Source organism: Physella acuta, unplaced genomic scaffold, assembly GCF_028476545.2.
Source record: "Physella acuta isolate Inbredline_101_S28 unplaced genomic scaffold, ASM2847654v3 ptg000379l, whole genome shotgun sequence".
Classification (NCBI taxonomy): Eukaryota; Metazoa; Mollusca; class Gastropoda; family Physidae; genus Physella; species Physella acuta.
In genome coordinates, this window is record NW_026731898.1 from 489,982 (window position 1) to 510,536 (window position 20,555).

General features: G+C 41.8%; 2 protein-coding genes across 5 annotated transcripts in view; one reads left to right on the forward strand and one right to left on the reverse strand.

Annotated features, from left to right (window-relative positions):
• Positions 1–19,564, reverse strand: part of LOC131941993 (alkaline phosphatase) — a 29,011-nt gene extending 9,447 nt beyond the window's left edge. Inside the window, exons 1-7 of one of the 4 annotated variants that reach the window (XM_059301640.1) lie at positions 19,547–19,564; positions 10,171–10,314; positions 8,552–8,769; positions 5,203–5,377; positions 2,979–3,075; positions 1,117–1,189; positions 6–122 (exon numbers count right to left, since the gene is read on the reverse strand). In XM_059301640.1, coding sequence (XP_059157623.1) covers positions 6–122; positions 1,117–1,189; positions 2,979–3,075; positions 5,203–5,377; positions 8,552–8,769; positions 10,171–10,285 — 795 coding nt within the window. In that variant the 5' untranslated portion in view covers positions 10,286–10,314; positions 19,547–19,564. Of the gene's footprint in view, positions 1–5; positions 123–1,116; positions 1,190–2,978; positions 3,076–5,202; positions 5,378–8,551; positions 8,770–10,170; positions 10,335–13,684; positions 13,823–19,546 lie in introns of those variants that run through there. The other 3 variants (XM_059301638.1, XM_059301637.1, XM_059301639.1) reach the window with 3 other exon arrangements.
• LOC131941994 (uncharacterized) lies at positions 17,668–20,232 on the forward strand. Its single transcript, XM_059301642.1, has 4 exons — positions 17,668–17,886; positions 18,796–18,990; positions 19,561–19,714; positions 20,114–20,232. Exons 1-4 carry the CDS (start codon positions 17,698–17,700, stop codon positions 20,230–20,232), a joined length of 657 nt encoding a protein of 218 aa, XP_059157625.1. The 5' UTR covers positions 17,668–17,697.
• Positions 20,233–20,555: the final 323 nt, after the last annotated feature.

Consider the following 20,555-nt stretch of genomic DNA (forward strand, 5'->3'; position numbering starts at 1 on the left):
CTCACCTCCACCAAATTTCTTCCGTCCAGCCTTGACACTTCAGATGTGTTGAATTTAGGGTCAGGGTCAGGGTCCGGATGACCTTCAGGGTAAAAGTTAGCCCTTCCACCTCCCATTAACACCTGCATGAAGAGTCGACATTTTTATTTTATGTCACTTTTGTCAGATATGCAAATTGGCGTAACTCAGTGGCGTAGCTAATGGAGGGCGGGTGGGGCGCCCTCCCCGGGCGCCGACCCTAAGGGGGCGCCAAAAGGGGTAGAAAAATTAATTGAAAAGCTAATTTTTACGGAAGTATTAAATTTTATAGTCACAGTTACCAAAATAAACGACTTCAAGGCTTTTCACGTTGATTTAACTGTTTAATTTAATTAATTTTGTGGCACCGAAATAGAAATCTAGTTGGATAGTAACTGGTAAGAAGCCCCACAAACCTTTCCAATTTATTTATTTACTTTGGGGGTGGCTTTTTAAAAAAAAAGGGGGGGGGTGGCACTTTTTCAAAGACATGAATAACTATAAATAGAATGGGAGGGAAGGGAGCAAAAATGTATATTCCGCCCCGGACGCCGGAATCGGTCGCTACGCCTCTGGCGTAACTAGGGTGGTGAGGAGGGATGTCCGCCAATGGGCGGTAAATTCATATTGCATTTACATTACACAAGCAAAGGGAGCATAAAATGGATTTAGCTGTTAGCTATAAAGAATATTCATCGGCTTTACCGACCGTGTTGATGCTTTATTTCAACTACGCCAACAATAGGGGTTACACAGTGATCCTTTGGGCAGATGAAGTAGAGTTCAATTGTTTCTTGACCTCGGCAATGCAGGGATAATGTTGTCAGCACTATACCCAACCACCTTTACTTAACCTAACGTGATTTAGATACCCAAAAGAGTTGGATGGACTCAGGGACGTTCTACTTACTTGAACCCGGATTCGAACTCGAGACTTTCGGGTTATCAGTTAACTGCTCTAACGCTAGGCCATATAGCTGTATATAAAGAATAATCATCCTCGGTTTCACCGGCCCCACTGATGTATTATTTCAACGACGTCAATGATGGGTGTGGCATTGTTTGTTTAACATTGAGGGGTAAAACACAATTATTTACCTGAATGTCCTGGTTCTGTGTGATCAGTTGAAGGGCGACGTCAGCACAGTCTCGCTCCGTGTCAGGTATATCTCTGTGGGGGGTTAAAGGTCACATATATAAAGTTAGTACCTGTTCAGCTCTCATAATGACGTCACGTGGACCGTTACCTGTTCGGTTCACCCTATGCCGTCACGAGTACCTTTATCCGTTCGTGTCCCATTGTTGTGTCATAAGTACCGTAAGTCTTCACATTATAACGTCACATGGCCCGTTACTTGTCCGGCCCCCATTATAACGTCACATGGCCCATTACTTGTCCGGCCCCCATTATAACGTCACATGGCCCATTACTTGTCCGGCCCCCATTATAACGTCACATGGCCCATTACTTGTCCGGCCCCCATTATAACGTCACATGGCCCGTTACTTGTCCGGCCCCCATTATAACGTCACATGGCCCATTACTTGTCCGGCCCCCATTATAACGTCACATGGCCCATTACTTGTCCGGCCCCCATTATAACGTCACATGGCCCATTACTTGTCCGGCCCCCATTATAACGTCACATGGCCCATTACTTGTCCGGCCCCCATTATAACGTCACATGGCCCATTACTTGTCCGGCCCCCATTATAACGTCACATGGCCCATTACTTGTCCGGCCCCCATTATAACGTCACATGGCCCATTACTTGTCCGGCCCCCATTATAACGTCACATGGCCCATTACTTGTCCGGCCCCCATTATAACGTCACATGGCCCATTACTTGTCCGGCCCCCATTATAACGTCACATGGCCCATTACTTGTCCGGCCCCCATTATAACGTCACATGGCCCATTACTTGTCCGGCCCCCATTATAACGTCACATGGCCCATTACTTGTCCGGCCCCCATTATAACGTCACATGGCCCATTACTTGTCCGGCCCCCATTATAACGTCACATGGCCAATTACTTGTCCGGCCCCCATTATAACGTCACATGGCCCATTACTTGTCCGGCCCCCATTATAACGTCACATGGCCCATTACTTGTCCGGCCCCCATTATAACGTCACATGGCCCATTACTTGTCCGGCCCCCATTATAACGTCACATGGCCCATTACTTGTCCGGCCCCCATTATAACGTCACATGGCCCATTACTTGTCCGGCCCCCATTATAACGTCACATGGCCCATTACTTGTCCGGCCCCCATTATAACGTCACATGGCCCATTACTTGTCCGGCCCCCATTATAACGTCACATGGCCCATTACTTGTCCGGCCCCCATTATAACGTCACATGGCCCATTACTTGTCCGGCCCCCATTATAACGTCACATGGCCCGTTACTTGTCCGGCCCCCATTATAACGTCACATGGCCCATTACTTGTCCGGCCCCCATTATAACGTCACATGGCCCATTACTTGTCCGGCCCCCATTATAACGTCACATGGCCCATTACTTGTCCGGCCCCCATTATAACGTCACATGGCCCGTTACTTGTCCGGCCCCCATTATAACGTCACATGGCCCGTTACTTGTCCGGCCCCCATTATAACGTCACATGGCCCATTACTTGTCCGGCCCCCATTATAACGTCACATGGCCCATTACTTGTCCGGCCCCCATTATAACGTCACATGGCCCATTACTTGTCCGGCCCCCATTATAACGTCACATGGCCCATTACTTGTCCGGCCCCCATTATAACGTCACATGGCCCGTTACTTGTCCGGCCCCCATTATAACGTCACATGGCCCGTTACTTGTCCGGCCCCCATTATGACGTCACATGAACCGTTACTTGTCCGACCCCCCCTTATGACGTCACATGGACCGTTACATGTCCGCCCCCCTTATGACGTCACATGGACCGTTACAGTACCCACCTGTCAGTCTCCCAGTCCCTGTTCGGGCAGTGAGCGTATGCGCCTGCAGGTGTGGCGTGAGTTATCCTTGTTGTGGTCACGACTCCGGTTGTCTTTCCTGGCGGGTGGACAAAAATAGAATTGTTGCTTTTCATGGTTTTTGTATTTGGTCAGAGTTTTTCTTTCAGGCGGGGGGGGGGGGGGGGGGCAGAGAGAAAATATATATATGTCCGCTTACCCCCCCCCCCTTACCCCCATCCTTCTGAAATTTAAATGTGCCCTCTTGAAAGTTTCAAGTGCCACCCTCACCCGTAGAAAAATGTTTAAAAGAAACAACTTTTTGTTTTGGAGGGTTGGGGCGTGTTAGAAGCTGGAGCAGGAGAGGGGGGGGGGGGGGGGGAGGAGCGGTTGCTAGGATGAATGACACACACACACACACACTGGACGTTACACACGCCTAGAGTCTGACACAAACACACTACACGCCTCAGGGTTGGTCAGGTAATTGACGGGATGACGTCACACAGCCGCCACGACAGAAACGGGGCTCATCTATCACGTGCTGACGTCTTCGTTGGGGGAGGAAGAAGTAGGTGTGTGTGTGGGGGGGGGGGGGGTATTTCGGTTACACCGACCTGAAGTAGCCTATTCGTTTTATGAGACACTTGTACATTTAAAATTTACCTATTGTGAGAGATAAATGTATTTCGACACACAATTGCGTTTAATTTGTAACCAACTAATTAATCCATTAAATTGCGGTTAAATTAAAAGTACACCATATGTTACCGGCTTTTATCGTGTATTTGTGTATACTTATGACTATGTGATGTGATACGCACTTCAGTTGACACAAGGGGCGTTACTTTGATGTTAATCCATGTAAGCATTACATCAATGTAAGTAACGACATCCCCTGTTGTTGTTCATGTAGTGTACAAAAATACATGAAAGGGGGTGGGGAGGGAAGGGGGGGGGTGTGAGAAAATGTTACATCATGTATAGTTTACTTCCTTCGTTGAATAGAAGACTGAAGGAAAGTAAAGTTTAATTTTTAACAGAGATGTGGTTTCTGTAGATCTTGGCGTGGTGGGGCGGGGGGGGGGGGGGGGGGGCGGGGGGGGGGGGGGGGGGGGGAGTAGGTAGGGGGGGGGGGGGTGGGGCTTTAATCGAATAAACGTGCCGAAACGGGGATTGGAGAAGAAATTGTCTAAAACTGAGTGATGTTTGAATGGTCTACAATTTCGTGTCTATTTATTGTCCGCTTTTATTACGTCGAGCACCATACAAAAGAAATAATTATGGTACCTTATGATCCACGATTTATGGTACATAAGTAACAACACACCTTTTTCCAGTATACCGACACCCTCTCTCCCTAACACCATACATTGTCACAAAAAGTCAGCTACCACTGCTTCCTCTCTTTCTCCCCTCCCCCACCCCTTGCCACTTCCCAGCCTTCTCACCTTATTATGCACATATCGTCCCATAAGTCCTCCCCCCTACTCAGACCCCCTCCCCCACACACAAACTCAATGAATGTAATGTCATTATAGACGTAATGACTAAAACAAAGTCTAATTGACTGAGAAGTAAAGAACACAAATTAGGCCTTCATTAATTAGACCGTTGTTAGTCAGGATGTTGTTAGACACAACTGCTAGTGATAAATATAACCAGGCAACTCGGTCAGTCCACCCTCTCCGCCCCCATCCCTTACTCCATGTTTTACTTACTTTCTAAGGCTATGATTACTTGATTCGTGTACTAATCTGCATAATTATTCAAATTTATACCTCCCGTAACTGGTGTGTAATTTTCAGATCGGTTGATTGACTAATCATTTGAAAGATCGATTTGATGATGGATCGATTCGCCACTTAACTGCTAAATTGACTAATTGGGAGACGAATTAGTCGTTACACTGATTGATAGTTTAACAGGCTGATTCGTTGGCTGCCCGATTGATTTTTAGAGATCGAATGATTGATCCGTTGACTTATCGATTCATCGTTTAACTACTCTATTGACTTGTCGAATGCAGCGTTTCTTTCAAACTTTATTTCCGCGGGGGGGGGGGGGGACTACTTTTTTCCGGGAACGGGGGAACGGACACGGGTAAAAGTATGTTTTCTATATAAATTCCATTTCGTTCGTCTACCGCCCCCCCCCCCCCCCCCGCCCCTTGGAAGAAACTCTAGACGAGTGGCTGATCAATTAACTCATCAATGTTAAAACGTACCTGCCCTCGCCGACCAGCGGAGAATCGAGTCGACGTTAGCTCCCTTGGCGGAGCTACAGTTGCCTTCCCTTGCCTGGGCCGTCAGCCCCACCACCCCGCGGTTCGTCTTGACGCCACACAGGAACGCCGTGGCAGCTGACGCCGAGTCAGTGACTTGCCTGTCCACCGAGTAGGTCTTGAGATAGACAGAGAGTAGATGGGAACAAGAATTTGAGTTTTACCTTTTTTTTGTTGTAAAAACATTGATGGGCAGAGGCGTAGCGACCCTTCCCGGCGCCCTGGGACAAACTTTCGATTTGCACCCCCCTCAGACTTTCGTTTTTTACCCCCTCCCCTAAACTTTCGATTTGTACCCCCCCCCCCCCCGTCGCTACGCCTCTGTTGATGGGTATGGCGGTTGAGAGTGTGGTTAACCGTATTTAGTCTAAATAAACCGGGAGTGATCTCCCCTAAACTTTCTCGAATATTCTTATATAAAATAACAGGGGATGGAAACTCGGGCTATAGACATGATTTTTAATCCATTTTAAATACTTAAAGTTTTAAAAATAGAATAAAATCTCGTAGACAAATTAATTGCACACCAAGTGAACGCAAATAAAAAAAGCGCATAATAGTGCGCAATATTATTAGTACTTTTAAAATTTACATTAGTTTTTTGAGAAATCGGAAGTAGCGTAAATTACTACTTCCAGTCAACGGAAATTACTCAAAATTTTACAGAAGGTAGAGAATTAGATCTTTTACTTACATGTGAAATTTCATTTATCTATCTGAAATAGTACTCAAGTTATAGGCTTTTAAAAAATTCAAAGTAGGAAAAGTACCACTTCCGGTTATCGGAAATCGCTCAAAAGTTGATACGGATCTACGATTTTGATAAAATACTTATATATGAAATTTCATCAACCTAGCTGTAACGGTACTCAAGTTATCGTGTTTACACACGGACAGACACACACACAGACAGACACACACACACAGACATACGGACAAGATTGCAAAATTATGTTTTTCCGTATCAGTGAGGTGTAAAACGTCGAGATTTGTAAAAATCTCGATTTTTTTTTTTTGCACGATTACAATACTTTCTCTATACTACGTATATACGAGAAAGTAAAATGGTAGTAAGAGGTCTTCCCCCCCCCCCCCCACACATCTACACACGTTTGTAGTTTTCACATATTTCTGAAGCAGCTTCATATATGTGACGACGCGTGTTACACATAGCTAAGTTAGGACACAGTAAACTTACGGAAAAACACCATTTGTGTAATTATTAGAACGCATCTGATCGAGGTCTCTTTCGGACAATTTTCTCCGTGGGAGGTGTGGGTGTGTGTATGTGAGCAGAGTTTCTTCCAGGCATCTCTTCGGGGGGGGGGGGGGGGCAGAGCATCCCCCCTCCCCCCGGATAAGATGGATTTTATATAGTAAACATACACTTTTACTCGTGTCCGCCCCTCCCCCGAAATGTTGACCGCCCCCCCCCCCCTCCCGAAAATTTTAAGCGCCCCCCCCCCTCGGAGAAAAAAGTCTGGAAGAAACACTGTGTGTGAGGGGGGGGGGGGGGGTGACGACAGCTGAAACTTCCGAGAAAGGAAATAGTTTTAGATTTCGTTTTTACTTTCTCGTATATACGTAGTATAGAGAAAGTATTGTAATCGTGCAAAAAAAAAATCGAGATTTTTACAAATCTCGACGTTTTACACCTCACTGATACGGAAAAACATAATTTTGCAATCTTGTCCGTATGTCTGTGTGTGTGTCTGTGTGTCTGTGTGTCTGTGTGTCCGTGTGTAAACACGATAACTTGAGTACCGTTACTGCTAGGTTGATGAAATTTCATATATAAGTATTTTATCAAAATCGTAGATCCGTATCAACTTTTGAGCGATTTCCGATAACCGGAAGTGGTACATTTTCTACTTTGAATTTTTCAAAAGCCTATAACTTGAGTACTATTTCAGATAGATAAATGAAATTTCACATGTAAGTAAAAGATCTAATTCTCTACCTTCTGTTAAATTTTGAGTAATTTCCGTTGACCGGAAGTAGTAATTTACGCTACTTCCGATTTCTCAAAAAACTAATGTAAATTTTAAAAGTACTAATAATATTGCGCACTATTATGCGCTTTTTTATTTCGCGTTCACTTGGTGTGCAATTAATTTGTCTACGAGATTTTATTCTATTTTTAAAACTTTAAGTATTTAAAATGGATTAAAAATCATGTCTATAGCCCGAGTTCCCATCCCCTGTTATTTTATATAAAAATATTCGAGAAAGTTTAGGGGAGATCACTCCCGGTTTATTTAAATATTATTTTGCCTCAGACATTTAAATTACAGCGCCAGTTTTTCTTGCTATGTTATCTTTAGTACTATACAAAATATATTTAAAAAAATCTTTTTTTTTTCACCTGCAAATTTAATGTTTAATTAAATGATTATTCGATGTTCTGTTGAGAGTTAGGAAGGGTGTTGTGAAGTCTAAGAATAAAGTTGTTTTTGGTGATGTGGGTTGGGGGTGGTATGGGCTTATTATAACTAGAACTGAAATGTATTTGTGATAAACAGAAAATGATAGTATTACATTATAAGTAGCATATGTGATATGTAGAGTAAACTAAGACACCTTAAATAAAACTTTCTACCCTCATCAAATTAACAATAACCATAGGAGTCCTTCATCAAGCTTCAAATTTCATATTAGAGTGTTGGTAAGTATTTTTTTTTGGTCTCAAATGTAAAGAGTTGTATAAGGAATTATTATTTTTCGAGCCAATACATTTTTCTGTTATCATCAGTGTTGTAATATTTAAGTAAAATTGACATTATAGGTCAATATAGCAGTATTACACATAATAAATTCACGAAATCTACATAACACAGGTCCACAAATTAGGTTTTTGAAAGAGCTAAAGGGTTTCTATTTAAATAGTGACAACCAATTTTTACATTTTCAAAATTACAAAGATTGGTTGACAATTTATTTACAATCTGAAATTAGTATTTTGTAATCTAAAATTAAAATAATGCTTATGTTTACTCTCTTAATATGAATTATATTTGTATTTCTAACGTTTTCAATTTAAGGTTATTTCCCTTGCATTTGAAATTTTGTGATATGGGAAGTAACAAAAACAATTTTGTATTCAATGACAAAAACAGTTATTTTGAAAAGAAATGTAATATAATATGCGAACATGGGGCAATCAGCGCGCACTGCTTTTATTAATGAAATTGACTTTTCTAAGCCTATTATTCGAATTTTTTTCTACCTAGTTGTACTACCTTGACGTCATTTTAGTATAGTATTAGTTCATCAACTTGTAAACATGACCTACCTTAGACAGACCTGTGTATGGGAACTTCTCAAACGACAGCTGGTGCTCCTCCCCGGGGTGGCCCAGCTTCTGCCCAGCCAGGATGCGAGCGGCAGTCACCGATGAGGGCCCCATACCGTCGCCAAGGAAGATAATTACATTCTTCGCTAGCCCCAGTTGTCGTTCCTTGAGCGCTTGCTCTAACTCACCGTGGGCCTGGTTGTGCCAAAATGACGGTGCTAAAATGTGAAAAGTGGAGGGGGGGTGGGGTGGTTACAATACAGTCCAGACAATACCGTAAAGAATGGGGGGTGGGGGTGCTCACACTACAGTAAAGAATGGGAGGGGGGGGGGGGGTGAGGGTTTTTAGCACTACAGTACAGAATGGGGATGGAATGGCAGTTTCAAAATATAGTAAATAATTGGGATACGATGGCGGTATTACTTTAAATAATGGTCGTGGTGGAAAGGGGGTTTAGGTGGGGAGAAGGCATTTTTCGTCTACAGTACATAATGTCGTGAGCTTTTATGTTGACTGTACTAAAAACAATGTCTCTAATCTCCAGAGTTGCTTCCAGGCATCTCTTCAGGGGGGGGGGGGGGGGGAAGGCAGAGCCACCTACCCCCGAAGAAAGTCTACTTTTACCAGTGCCCCCCCCTCCCCGGAAAATATCAAGAGCACCCCCTGGAGAAAAAAGTCTGGAAAAAAACACTGCTTATCTCTAATCCAGTTGGTTCCGAGGGGGAGGGGAGAAGGGTGTGGGGGGGGGGGGACTCCGCTTCCCCGAAGAGATGCTTAGAAGAAACTCTGTAAGCAACTGTATCAATTAAGTCTATCGTATATGTTTGAGGCACTCATCAAGTGTTGTGTTTATTGAAAGGAAACGTTTTTGTCGGGAGACTTTGCAACAAATTAGTCCGCGGCTATTTTTTATGTCATTTATTTCTTTTAAAAACCGAGAGTCATTACAATAAAATGAACAAACCGTAGGACTCCCTTCAAGATGGATTCATCCACGTACTGGAACTACATATTTGAAGTCTTTGTTTACCAATTAATATTATGACCTCTGACCTTTTAAAGTGCGTTATAAAATCTAAAAAATACAACCGAATATTATAATCTGTTCTATTGGTTTGAATTTTCTTAAAGATAAGTGATATTTTAAAAATTACCCTCCCCCTCCTTCTAAATTTAAATAGAGTAGCAACCTCTTTTAAAGAACGATGTAAGGGAGACAATGCGTAGCTAACAAACAGTCTTTAGAGCAGGGGTTCCCAACCCCGTACCCGCGGGCGCCATGATTCGTATGTGCCCGCCTCTCACTATTCGACAGAGAAAGAATTTTTTTCATAAAAATTATTGAATGGTTGAAGGGGATGGAAATCGCAAGTTTGAGTGGGTGGTGCAAATCGAAAATTTGAGGGAGGGGGGGGGGGAGGAGGGGGGTGCAAATCGAAAGATTGAGGGGGGTGTGCAAATCGAAAGTTTTGTCCCCGGGAAGGGTCGCTACGCCTCTGGAAGGAAATTGTCGATTTAAAATAGGTGGTGCCTGCCTCCCTACCGATATTTTAGAATGTGCTCTAGAGTAAAAAAGGTTGGGAACCCCTGCTTTAGAGGGAGATAACTTGACACCTACCGCTCTCCCGGGCGAAGACCTCATCCATTTTTACTGCGATAACGGTCGCAAAATATGCTGACATCAGCAGACATATGTGAAGCTGGCGTCTTGCATGTGTGGTTAGGCCACGCATCTTTTCTGTGGATGAGCCACACAGTCGCCCTGTGGAAATAGTAAAAAATATGCATATACGTCTTACATTCGTGCGGGGACGTAATCGACGTATAAAGGCAGGTAAGTAATGGCCAGAAAGTAACATAGAGACAAACGTGATTTGATTAGAAAGAGAACTACAGCTAACATCAGGAGTGAAAGAGGGAGAGGGAGAGAGAGAGAGAGAGAGCTTACAAAGAATGGGAGGGAGAGGGAGGAATGTAAAAGAGACAAAGACGTGAAAGCGAGTGAAATTCAAAGGGGGAATAGAGGAAAAGGTAAAAAAAAATCTCCAACTACAAAAAAATAAAATAAAAATAAAAATGAAAATTAAAGATATTCTCCTCTTTCCGCGAATGCTCATGTATAACAATAATACCCAATTTGAACAAAATTATCGTTTTTTTTCACCGTTTTAGGTCGAAGCAAAGAAAACTGAGATATGAATCTGAATTAAGAAATAAAAAAAAACGTTGTAAAAAAGCGGGAATAATCTCCCCTAAACGTTGTCGTATACATAATTTTAAATAAACCGGTAGTGATCTCCCCTAAACTTTCTCGAATATTTTTATATAAAATAACAGGGGATGGGAACTCGGGCTATAGACATGATTTTTAATCCATTTTAAATACTTAAAGTTTTAAAAATAGAATAAAATCTCGTAGACAAATTAATTGCACACCAAGTGAACGCGAAATAAAAAAGCGCATAATAGTGCGCAATATTATTAGTACTTTTAAAATTTACATTAGTTTTTTTGAGAAATCGGAAGTAGCGTAAATTACTACTTCCTGTCAACGGAAATTACTCAAAATTTAACAGAAGGTAGAGAATTAGATCTTTTACTTACATGTGAAATTTCATTTATCTATCTGAAATAGTACTCAAGTTATAGGCTTTTAAAAAATTCAAAGTAGGAAAAGTACCACTTCCGGTTATCGGAAATCGCTCAAAAGTTGATACGGATCTACGATTTTGATAAAATACTTATATATGAAATTTCATCAACCTAGCTGTAACGGTACTCAAGTTATCGTGTTTACAAACGGACAGACACACACACAGACACACACACACACAGACATACGGACAAGATTGCAAAATTATGTTTTTCCGTATTAGTGAGGTGTAAAACGTCGAGATTTGTAAAAATCTCGATTTTTTTTTTGCACGATTACAATACTTTCTCTATACTACGTATATACGAGAAAGTAAAAATAGTAAAGAATTGCGTAAAAAAAAATGCGCACCAAACGCACGGATAAACGTTTGCATGTCACTGGATACAAAAGTTTATGAGAAAACATTGATTAATTTTTTAAAAAGTTCATCAAATATCTAATTACGTCAACGTGCTATGTCATCGAATCTTGATCTAAGAGAAAAGTTTGAAAGAAATAGATCCGTTAAAAGTGATTTTTTTTTTTGAGAAATCGGAAATAATGTTAAGTTGTACTTCCGGTCACCGAAAATCATTCAAAATGTGTAAGAATCAGGAGAGTAGGATCTTATACAAATGTATGGCAATTCGTTCGCCTAACGGAAACGATACTCAAATTATCGCTATTTTAGAAACCAGAAATATAGTAAAGCACCATTTATGAAAAGTCTTCTACCTAACTGAAACTGTAGCCAACTTTAGTGTCCTCACGGAAATAGAGTAAAGTATTACTTCTTGTGACCGGAATTCGCTCAAAAGCTGAAAGAAAACTACAAATAAAATATAATAATTACGCATGAAATTTCGCCAATCAAACTGAAACATTACTCAAGTTACCGTCTTAACTTACACAACACAAACAGACAAATTTGCAAAACGAAGTCGTTGCGTTCCGGACGGATGTAAAACGTCAAAATGTGTCAAAATCTCGATTTTAGATTGTTTGCACTATTACAATGCATCCTTTATTTTCCGTAGACGATAAAGTATGGAGGTGTAAAACGGCAAAGGCTGTCAACATATATGATAATTATCAGGCACGATTAGAATACTTCCTCTATACTCTTTACTCGAGAAAGTAAAAATTAAACAAAAAGATCAATTATTATTCATTTTTAAAGCCCACTTTATTCTTTTCAACTAAAATAATATATTACTTTTTTACTTTTTTTAGAGTTATTAAAAAATAGTGTATGAACTGCAACAGGCAGTATTTAGTAATTTTTGTCAAAATATTTTTATTTTCAGTGAAACATATTACATTAACATTTGTGTACGAGAAAAATGGCCCGTTGAGGAAGGATACACCGGGCGCTAGGTTGATAGTGCTGTCTCTTTTCTCTAAACTAAAACCACCCCCCCCCCCCCTCACACACACACAACCCCCCCCCCCCACCCCCCACCCCCAAAAACATGTCTACCGTACCATTCAACGAAATATAATTATATACTTTTTCCAGTGTCCCCCCCTCCCCGAAAATTCTACCCCCGCCCCCGAAAATTTCAAGTACCCCACCCCTCTCCGAGGAGGAAAAGGTCTGAAAGAAACACTGGTGTCGCGCTTAGCCACTACCCAAGAATTGCATTAAAGAAATTGCAAGAAAACCACTTTTTAGATTAGACACATTAATTAGGCGGTAATTTTATTATAGAGTATCGATAAAGAAATTTCTTTTGAGTTGGGGAGGGGGGGGGGGCTCAGACGTTCTTACGCGGGGGGTGGGGCTTCGCCCCTACCCGAAGAATTGTATGCAAGAAACTCTTTACGCAAACCATTTAGATTAGACAAAATTTCCTTTTTATTCAATGTTTACTCGAAAATCAATGACGTCATATTACTGTGTGCACTCTCCGGCTTGAGATTATTTTCTACTCTGTGCTAAATGTGACCGCGTCATACTTCGTTTTTCGAATTACTGTGCATGTTTTTATTTTGCTTGTGTTTTCTCTACAGCGTTCTTGTCAGATAGATAGATAGATAGATAGACAGACAGCGAAACTATTAGTATTAATGTATGCCAAATTCTGCAGGTAAATTGAAATGTTTAACAAAAAAAAATCAAGTTTCAAATATGAATGTGAAACTAAGTGAAGTAACTTATTTTACAATATGTACAACATGGAAATTAGTTGGAATAAATGATAAAGTAATATACATTATAAATAAGGAAATAAAGAAATAATATTTGTGACAGTAGGAATTCTTTACTCTATTGAATATAGTAAAAAGAAAATTTATTGATTAAATACAGTTAACATTATTTAGTACGCTAAAGTTTTCGCTAATGAAATAATCATTAACATTCTGCAAAGAGAAATAATTAACCAAATTAATATACTCTTGCAATAAAAATAAATAAAATGCTACAACTTAAATTAATAAATACTTTAGTGTTAGCTTAGCGAAAATTGTATATTTAAAAATAAAAGGTACTTGCTTGTGTAAAGCTTTACCTCCCTTGAAAACTAAGGATCTATAGAGTCGCTTCCCTTGCTAGCCCAGGTAAAGAACAATGACTAATAGATGGAGCTAGAATAAAACGTCGCGGGCGTTAAACATTTTGTGGGAAACAGTGTCGGCGGAGCATTAGAAGTATGGACCATGCTCTGCACCAATCACCCCCCCCCCCTTACCCGCCCCACCACACCTGCCCCCCCCCCCCTAATTTATAACGCCATTGTGATCCACCTGTACTTGACGCAGATGAGCGTATGTACATAAATTTGTTGGAAAAGTTCCAAATTTTTACGAAACTTAGCTGCCGAATATGCGCGTACAATTAATGAAGGTTGGACTAATTAAGACATACGATGATAAGTGCCGGTGTGGTCTGGGGGTAGTGTATGGAATGTACTCTAGAAGAGCTGCGGATCCTTAGGGCAGAGGACTTCGCTGATCTCGGCTTAAAAAAATAATTTAAAACGCGAAAGTGTGACGTAATAAAATCAGACCCTCATGTCACGCACCGTTACTTAATTCTAAACACATCCCTTATAGAGTGCTACACACGCAGAACACGATTTGTTATCCATGTGCTTTCTGGGATGGGGATGGGGGGGGGGTGGGGGCGGAGTTTCACGGCAACTGTGGCATATTCTATAGGCGCTAAAAAGTTTTCTTAGATCGTTAGAATTTCCTATCTTATTTTTTTAATGGTGTAACTTGTTTTAAACAAGTTTGAGAATTTTTAGTTACGTTTTAGATTTCTTAAAATAGTGCGATAGCTGACCTAGAAGCTCCGAGTTCGAATGCTAAGTTAGTCAGAGTCTAGATTTATTTTATACATGGCCCGGGGTTAAACTGCATGCATTATACATTGTCTGTTATTACTTCGTCGGTCTTAGTAACCGCACAGGTGTATACGACCTCCACTGTGCCCACCTACGTGTGTGTTGTTGTTTGAATAAGAGGTCATCCATAAATGACGTCACGCTTTTTTGACGATTTTTTACCTCCCCCCCCCTCCGCTCCGTCACACGTCGTCACAAAAATGACGTCACACCTCATCCTACAACCTTCCTGCTGTTGATTTTTTTTTTAAACATCGATATTTTTCCAAACTCTTGTCTGAAGTATGTCAAAACAGAGTATTTTAATCAATTCCTAATACAATTTATTAAAACAGTTTTCTAAAACGCAAAATAACGTCTAAAATTCGTTTTCTAACATTTCTTTTTTTTATAATGAAAAAAGTGTGACGTCACACCATCTAAACCACCCCCCCCCCCTTCCCCTCATCATACACCGTCCCAAAATTACCGACCCCCCTTCCCCCTACGAGTGTGACGTCATTTATGGACAACCCCCCCCCCCCCCCCCAACACGTGTGTAGTCTACGGTGTGTACTTTAGCCACTATTGTCTGATCGTTCTGTGACCTTTACGGGCTAATCATTCAGTTCTCCCTCCCTGCCCCACCTCCACTGTTATACATCCTGACCTATTGACCCCTACCACTTCATCACTAACGTGACAGCTGACACCGCAGCAATAGGATCTCATCAGCGTGGGCGGAGACAATGATAGGGCCGGTGACGTCACATCTGCCCTCTTATTTTGTTATATATTGAGTCCATTATTCCCCCCCCCCCCCCACACACACACACTAGTCTCCCACCTCCCTTGCCACACCCTCCTAACTCCATAACCTCAACTCCTCCCTTCCTTACCCCACCCCCACTTACATTTCATTACATCACCCCTCCCTACTTCATTTGTCTTTACCCCCCCCCCCCCTTCCATGTTCACCCTCCCCTCCTTCAATTTTTACCGACCCCCACTTCCATGCCCCAACCCCCACCTTTCATTGTCATACTTTCTCACACCATTGTCACCCCTGTTATTCACAATGTGAAACTGTCAAATGAAAGTCGTATATGTAGATCAAGAAGAAGACAGTTAAATGATCTTAAGAAAAATGTTCGAGTACTGTACTGTAAGTTATCTAAATTCTGAGCCCAAAGCTGGGTTATAAGTTTTTTTTTTTTTTAAATCTTTAAATAAAAAAAAAGTTTCAAGTTAACAGGCACTGAGATAGGTGATAGGCTAATTAATATACAGGTGGTTGGGCTAACATACAGGTAGGTAGGATAACATAGAGTAAGCTAGGATAACGTACAGGTAGGTAGACTAACATATATGTAGCTAGGTTAACATACAGTGAGGTAGGATAACATAGAGTAAGCTAGGATAACATACAAGTAGGTAGGCTAACATATATGTAGCTAGGTTAACATATATGTAGGTAGGCTAGCGCAAAGGTAGTTAAGTTAACATACTGGTAGGTAGGCTAACATACAGGTAGGTAGGCTAGCAAAAAGGTAGGTAGGCTAACATACAGGTATATAGGCGAACATACATGTAGTTAGGGTAACATACATGTAGGTAGGCTAACATATATGTAGCTAGGCTAACATATAAGTAGGTAGGCTAGCAAAAAGGTAGGTAGGCTAACATACTGGTAGCTAGGCTAACATACAGTTATATAGGTTAATATACAGGTAGGTAGGCTAAAATACTCAGAGGTAAAGGCAGACAAGCCTAATTACAGACTTGCTGACATACGACCTTGAGGCTTACATAAGAAGCGATAGGCTAACTTGTAAAAATACAGTTAAGCTAACATACAATTAAAATCACATATAGTTACCCTAATCATACAGTTTGAGTTAAAACTGGCTACTTGGTTGTGAGAGAAAGTGTGCGTTGAATTCATTTAGTATACTTAATACACACAATGAAAGACGTTTTAGGATTGTGGGTAAAAAGTTTGTATAGGGAAATGACTGGAAAGAGGAAAACATGGGGTTTGTGGAAGCCATGTTATAAGGGAGGGGTCGGGACAATGGGAGAGCGAGACACATATTTACTGAGAGGTCGTCAATACATGACGTCACACTGCTTGATCACAATTGTTCTCACATAATTTTCAATCTAAAATTTTGAAGTTTATTTTGCCTTATCTTCAAACAATTTTTTGTAAAATATATTAAATATCTATCACTATCCTTAAATTGGAAAAAAAAAACCAACTAATCAATATTTTAGAAAGAAATCGCCATTTAAAAAAAATGTTGATACGGCACGCCATTTATGACGTCCCCTTATTATGCATGATGTGATCTATGGACAAACAAAATAACACAGAATATTTTTATAATTGCTTGAGACTCATATTCTTGTTGACCCGTTATTGCCTTATATATGTGTATCTACATTATAAATCTTTGTATCATTATATGCCCCTTATAGCATCGTATTGGTCGACTTGTGTATTTCATCCATTCATGCTTGTCTACCCAATGCAGTAGCGAGGGGGGGGGGGGGGGGCATACGTCCCCGGGCGCCTACCTTAGGGGGCGCCAAAATGGATTGGAAAAATAAATTGAAAGGTTGACGGGGGTGCAAATCGACAGTTTGTTTATTTATTAAATGTGTACAGACTTAGTATCTACTAATCTACACTGTACTACTACTACTATCTAACTGTATCTAACTCTACATATGTCCGATCGTCTCTACCTAACTCTACATTTCTCTACCTAACTACTGACCGTTCTCTTTGCTAGCTATCAACTCCTGACTAACTGCAGACCCATGCTTCAGTGGTCAGCTGACCGTCCCACGTGACCGGTCAGCTCCTGCATTTTCATTGGTCTCTCTAACCAACTCGCTATAGTCTGTTTCTGCTAACCTCTATCTGCTTAACCTACCCTTGACGTAACCTTGCGTCATTACAGATGTATGTATTTTACAACATGAATGCGCGGCAGTTTCAAAACCACTGCGCGGCCGCTCTACCGCGCAGCTTAGAAAAAACATTGTTCGCTACCCCCCTGTCATATAACCTCACACCCCTCTACTTCTGTATCACGTATCCCCTGTAGCCTCATGCAAACATTTTTCTACCTCGTGTAGCAAACCAAGACGATGTTTACAGTCTCCCATAGAGATGAGCTGGAGGAGAAAGGCTACACCATCATCCGTAACGCCGTCCCAAACCACGGCCCAGCTGAAAGACGAATTTTTTGATTGGATGAAATCGAGCTTCGCCAATGGCGATGTCCCTTACAGCGTCCACTCCATTGTTAGAAACTACAGGATTGGTCACTTGAAACCAGCATGGGAGGTCCGCTTGCAGGTGAGTTTCGTTTATTTTACACTGGCCTACCTTAGTGACGTAAGGTAACTGATGGTGTCACTCCACCCCCTCAAACATTTTTTCAATTTCGGTTTGGTGTCACCCCCTCTCATCCTATATTAAAAAAAAAAAAAAAAACTGGATAAAAACATTGTAAGCTTAAATTTTACGATTTTTCATTGTGGTGTCACCCCCGAATGGTGTCACCCAGTGTAGACCGCTCTCCATCCCTCCCCGTGCCCACCTCATGATGCCACTGGGCCTACTGTTTGTCCAACGAATGGATAGTTAATTATAGATCTTGTATCAAACTTTGAAAATGAGGACATCTTCTTAAAAATTTTAAATACCGTTGCTTTTCTTTTTGAAGTTAAATAATAGACATTTTAAACGTATGACATAAAAGAAGATAGAGATGGAGATGGGGCGGGTGAAGTATGACGTCATTTAATAGGCGATTTAAGCGATTTAAGCTAGTGTGACGAGGTGGTAAAAAGTTACCAAATAAAATCATGACAATGATTTTGGACGACGTATCCAGAGTTTCTTCCAGGCCATCTCTTCGAAGAAAGTCTACTCTGCCCCCCCCCCCCCCCAGAATGAGATGGAATTTATATAGTAAACATACGCTTTTACTAGTGTCTGCCCCCCCGAAAAATTTTTACCGCCCCCCCCCCCCCCAAACGAAATGAAATTTATATAATTTATATAGAAAATATATACTTTTAACAGCGTCCGCCCCCCCCCCCCCCCCCGAAGAAAGTCTACCGCCCCCCCCCCCCGAAAATTTCAAGTGCCCCCCCCCCCCCCCCGAGAGAAAAGTCTGGAAGAAACACTTGACGTGTCACTATCTTATTTCCAGTCATAACCTGTACATCATATCGATTTTGATTCTCCTTTATTTAAAAGGTCAAGAATAGATTCGCTGAGTTATGGGGTACTGACCAACTACTTAGTAGCGTGGGACGCCGTGGCGATTGGTCAGCCTCCAGAAATGGGCGTGGAAGAGTTCGACAGCCCGAGCAACCATGGGCTTACACGTCGACCAATGCGCGGCCCGGAAAAGGCCTTCACGCATACCAAGGGGCGGTTTATTTGGAAACGGTAAGAAAAAGTGGGCGTGGTTTTATTCCCAGCGGCCGAAAATGGACAAAAAGGAGGCGTGTTACACTTTGTGACAAGCTACTTAAAGAAAGGCAACGCAAGTAGAAAAGTATTTAGGCCTATTTTGAATTAATAAAAGACAATCGTGACCATTATTGTCCGTTTCAGTTGTCTTTCCTGGATTAGAGTTGAACTTCGTGGCATCATTTTAAGTGTGTGTGTATGTGGGGGGGGGGGGGGGGTTGTTGGTTATTTCTGACGAAGTGAAAAGATTCAGGTAAATATAAACATAATTTAAAATACATGACGTCATTAATTACGGAAGACACCCAGAGGCGTAGCGACCCCCTCCCGGGCACAAACTTTCAATTTGGCGCCCCCCCCCCCTCATATATTTTTTATATTTATAATTCAAATTGCATCTAAAATGAGCTTATTTTGCCCCCCCCCCCCCCTTTAGGGTCGGCGCCCGGGGACATATGTACCCCTGCCTCCCCCTCCCACCATGTCGCTACGCCTCTGAAGACATCCCACCCACATTACCCCACGTATTTACATCTTCAATATCAGGCTGACGAGGACGACTGGACGTTTGAAGTTCTAGAAGGTTCCCATGAACACCTGGAGGCCTTCTATGCCCAGAACACCAAGGCCGCTATCCGATCTGTCAACACAGGACTGTGGAGAATGAGAGACGAGGACATTAGCTGGTACCTGCAATTAGGTGGGTTAATTAATTAGCTGGTACCCGCAATTAGGTGGGTTAATTAATTAGCTAGTACCTGCAATTAGGTGGGTTAATTAATTAGCTGGTACCTGCAATTAGGTGGGTTAATTAATTAGCTGGTACCTGCAATTAGGTGGGTTAATTAATTAGCTGTTACCTGTAATTAGGTCGGTTAATTAATTAGCTGGCACATGCAATAAGTTGGGTTAATTAATTAGCTGGTACTTGCAATTAGGTGACTGCATTAATTAATTATCTGGTACCTGCGGACAACAAATTCCGGGGGGGCGGAAACTGGTATAAGTATGTGTTTTTTCTATATAAATTCAATTACTTTCGGAGAGATGCCCGGAAGAAACTCTGATGTTAAGTAATAAATGTTATCGTTGTCCCCAGGGTGCCGCAGGAAGCGGGTTCCAGCCCGGGCCGGGGATCTGCTGCTGTGGGATTCCAGACTCGTCCACGCTAACGCCAGACCAATAAAGGGGAGAGAACACAACGACCGGTGGAGGTAGGGAAGATCATTCAATAAAATCTGATTTTTTTTTTTTTTTGCCTTGTCTTCATCCTAAACCTACCACTGTGGACTCTGAATTTAAGTTTGTACTGTAATACTTAAAAAAAATGTTAATGTGTCGTAACACGTGACTGTGGTCCACAGGTTGGTGGTCCTGGTGTGTCAGACCGCCCGCCGCGTGGGCCACTAAAAAAAGACCCTGCAAAAAAAGGCGCGGGCTTACAAGGAGAGGCTGATGACGACACCACTGGCCAAGCGATGACGTCGGTAAGTCGCATAATTGGCTTGCCCCCACCCCTCACCCCAGTCTACAGCTTTTTT

Excerpts from the sequence above, each read along its gene's own strand:
- LOC131941994 (XM_059301642.1), top strand. The coding sequence starts at position 17,698 with ATGAGCTGGAGGAGAAAGGCTACACCATCATCCGTAACGCCGTCCCAA. Across the intron at positions 18,991-19,560 it reads GGGCGGTTTATTTGGAAACG|GCTGACGAGGACGACTGGAC; the intron begins GTAAGAAAAAGT and ends CTTCAATATCAG. Across the intron at positions 19,715-20,113 it reads TAGCTGGTACCTGCAATTAG|GGTGCCGCAGGAAGCGGGTT; the intron begins GTGGGTTAATTA and ends CGTTGTCCCCAG.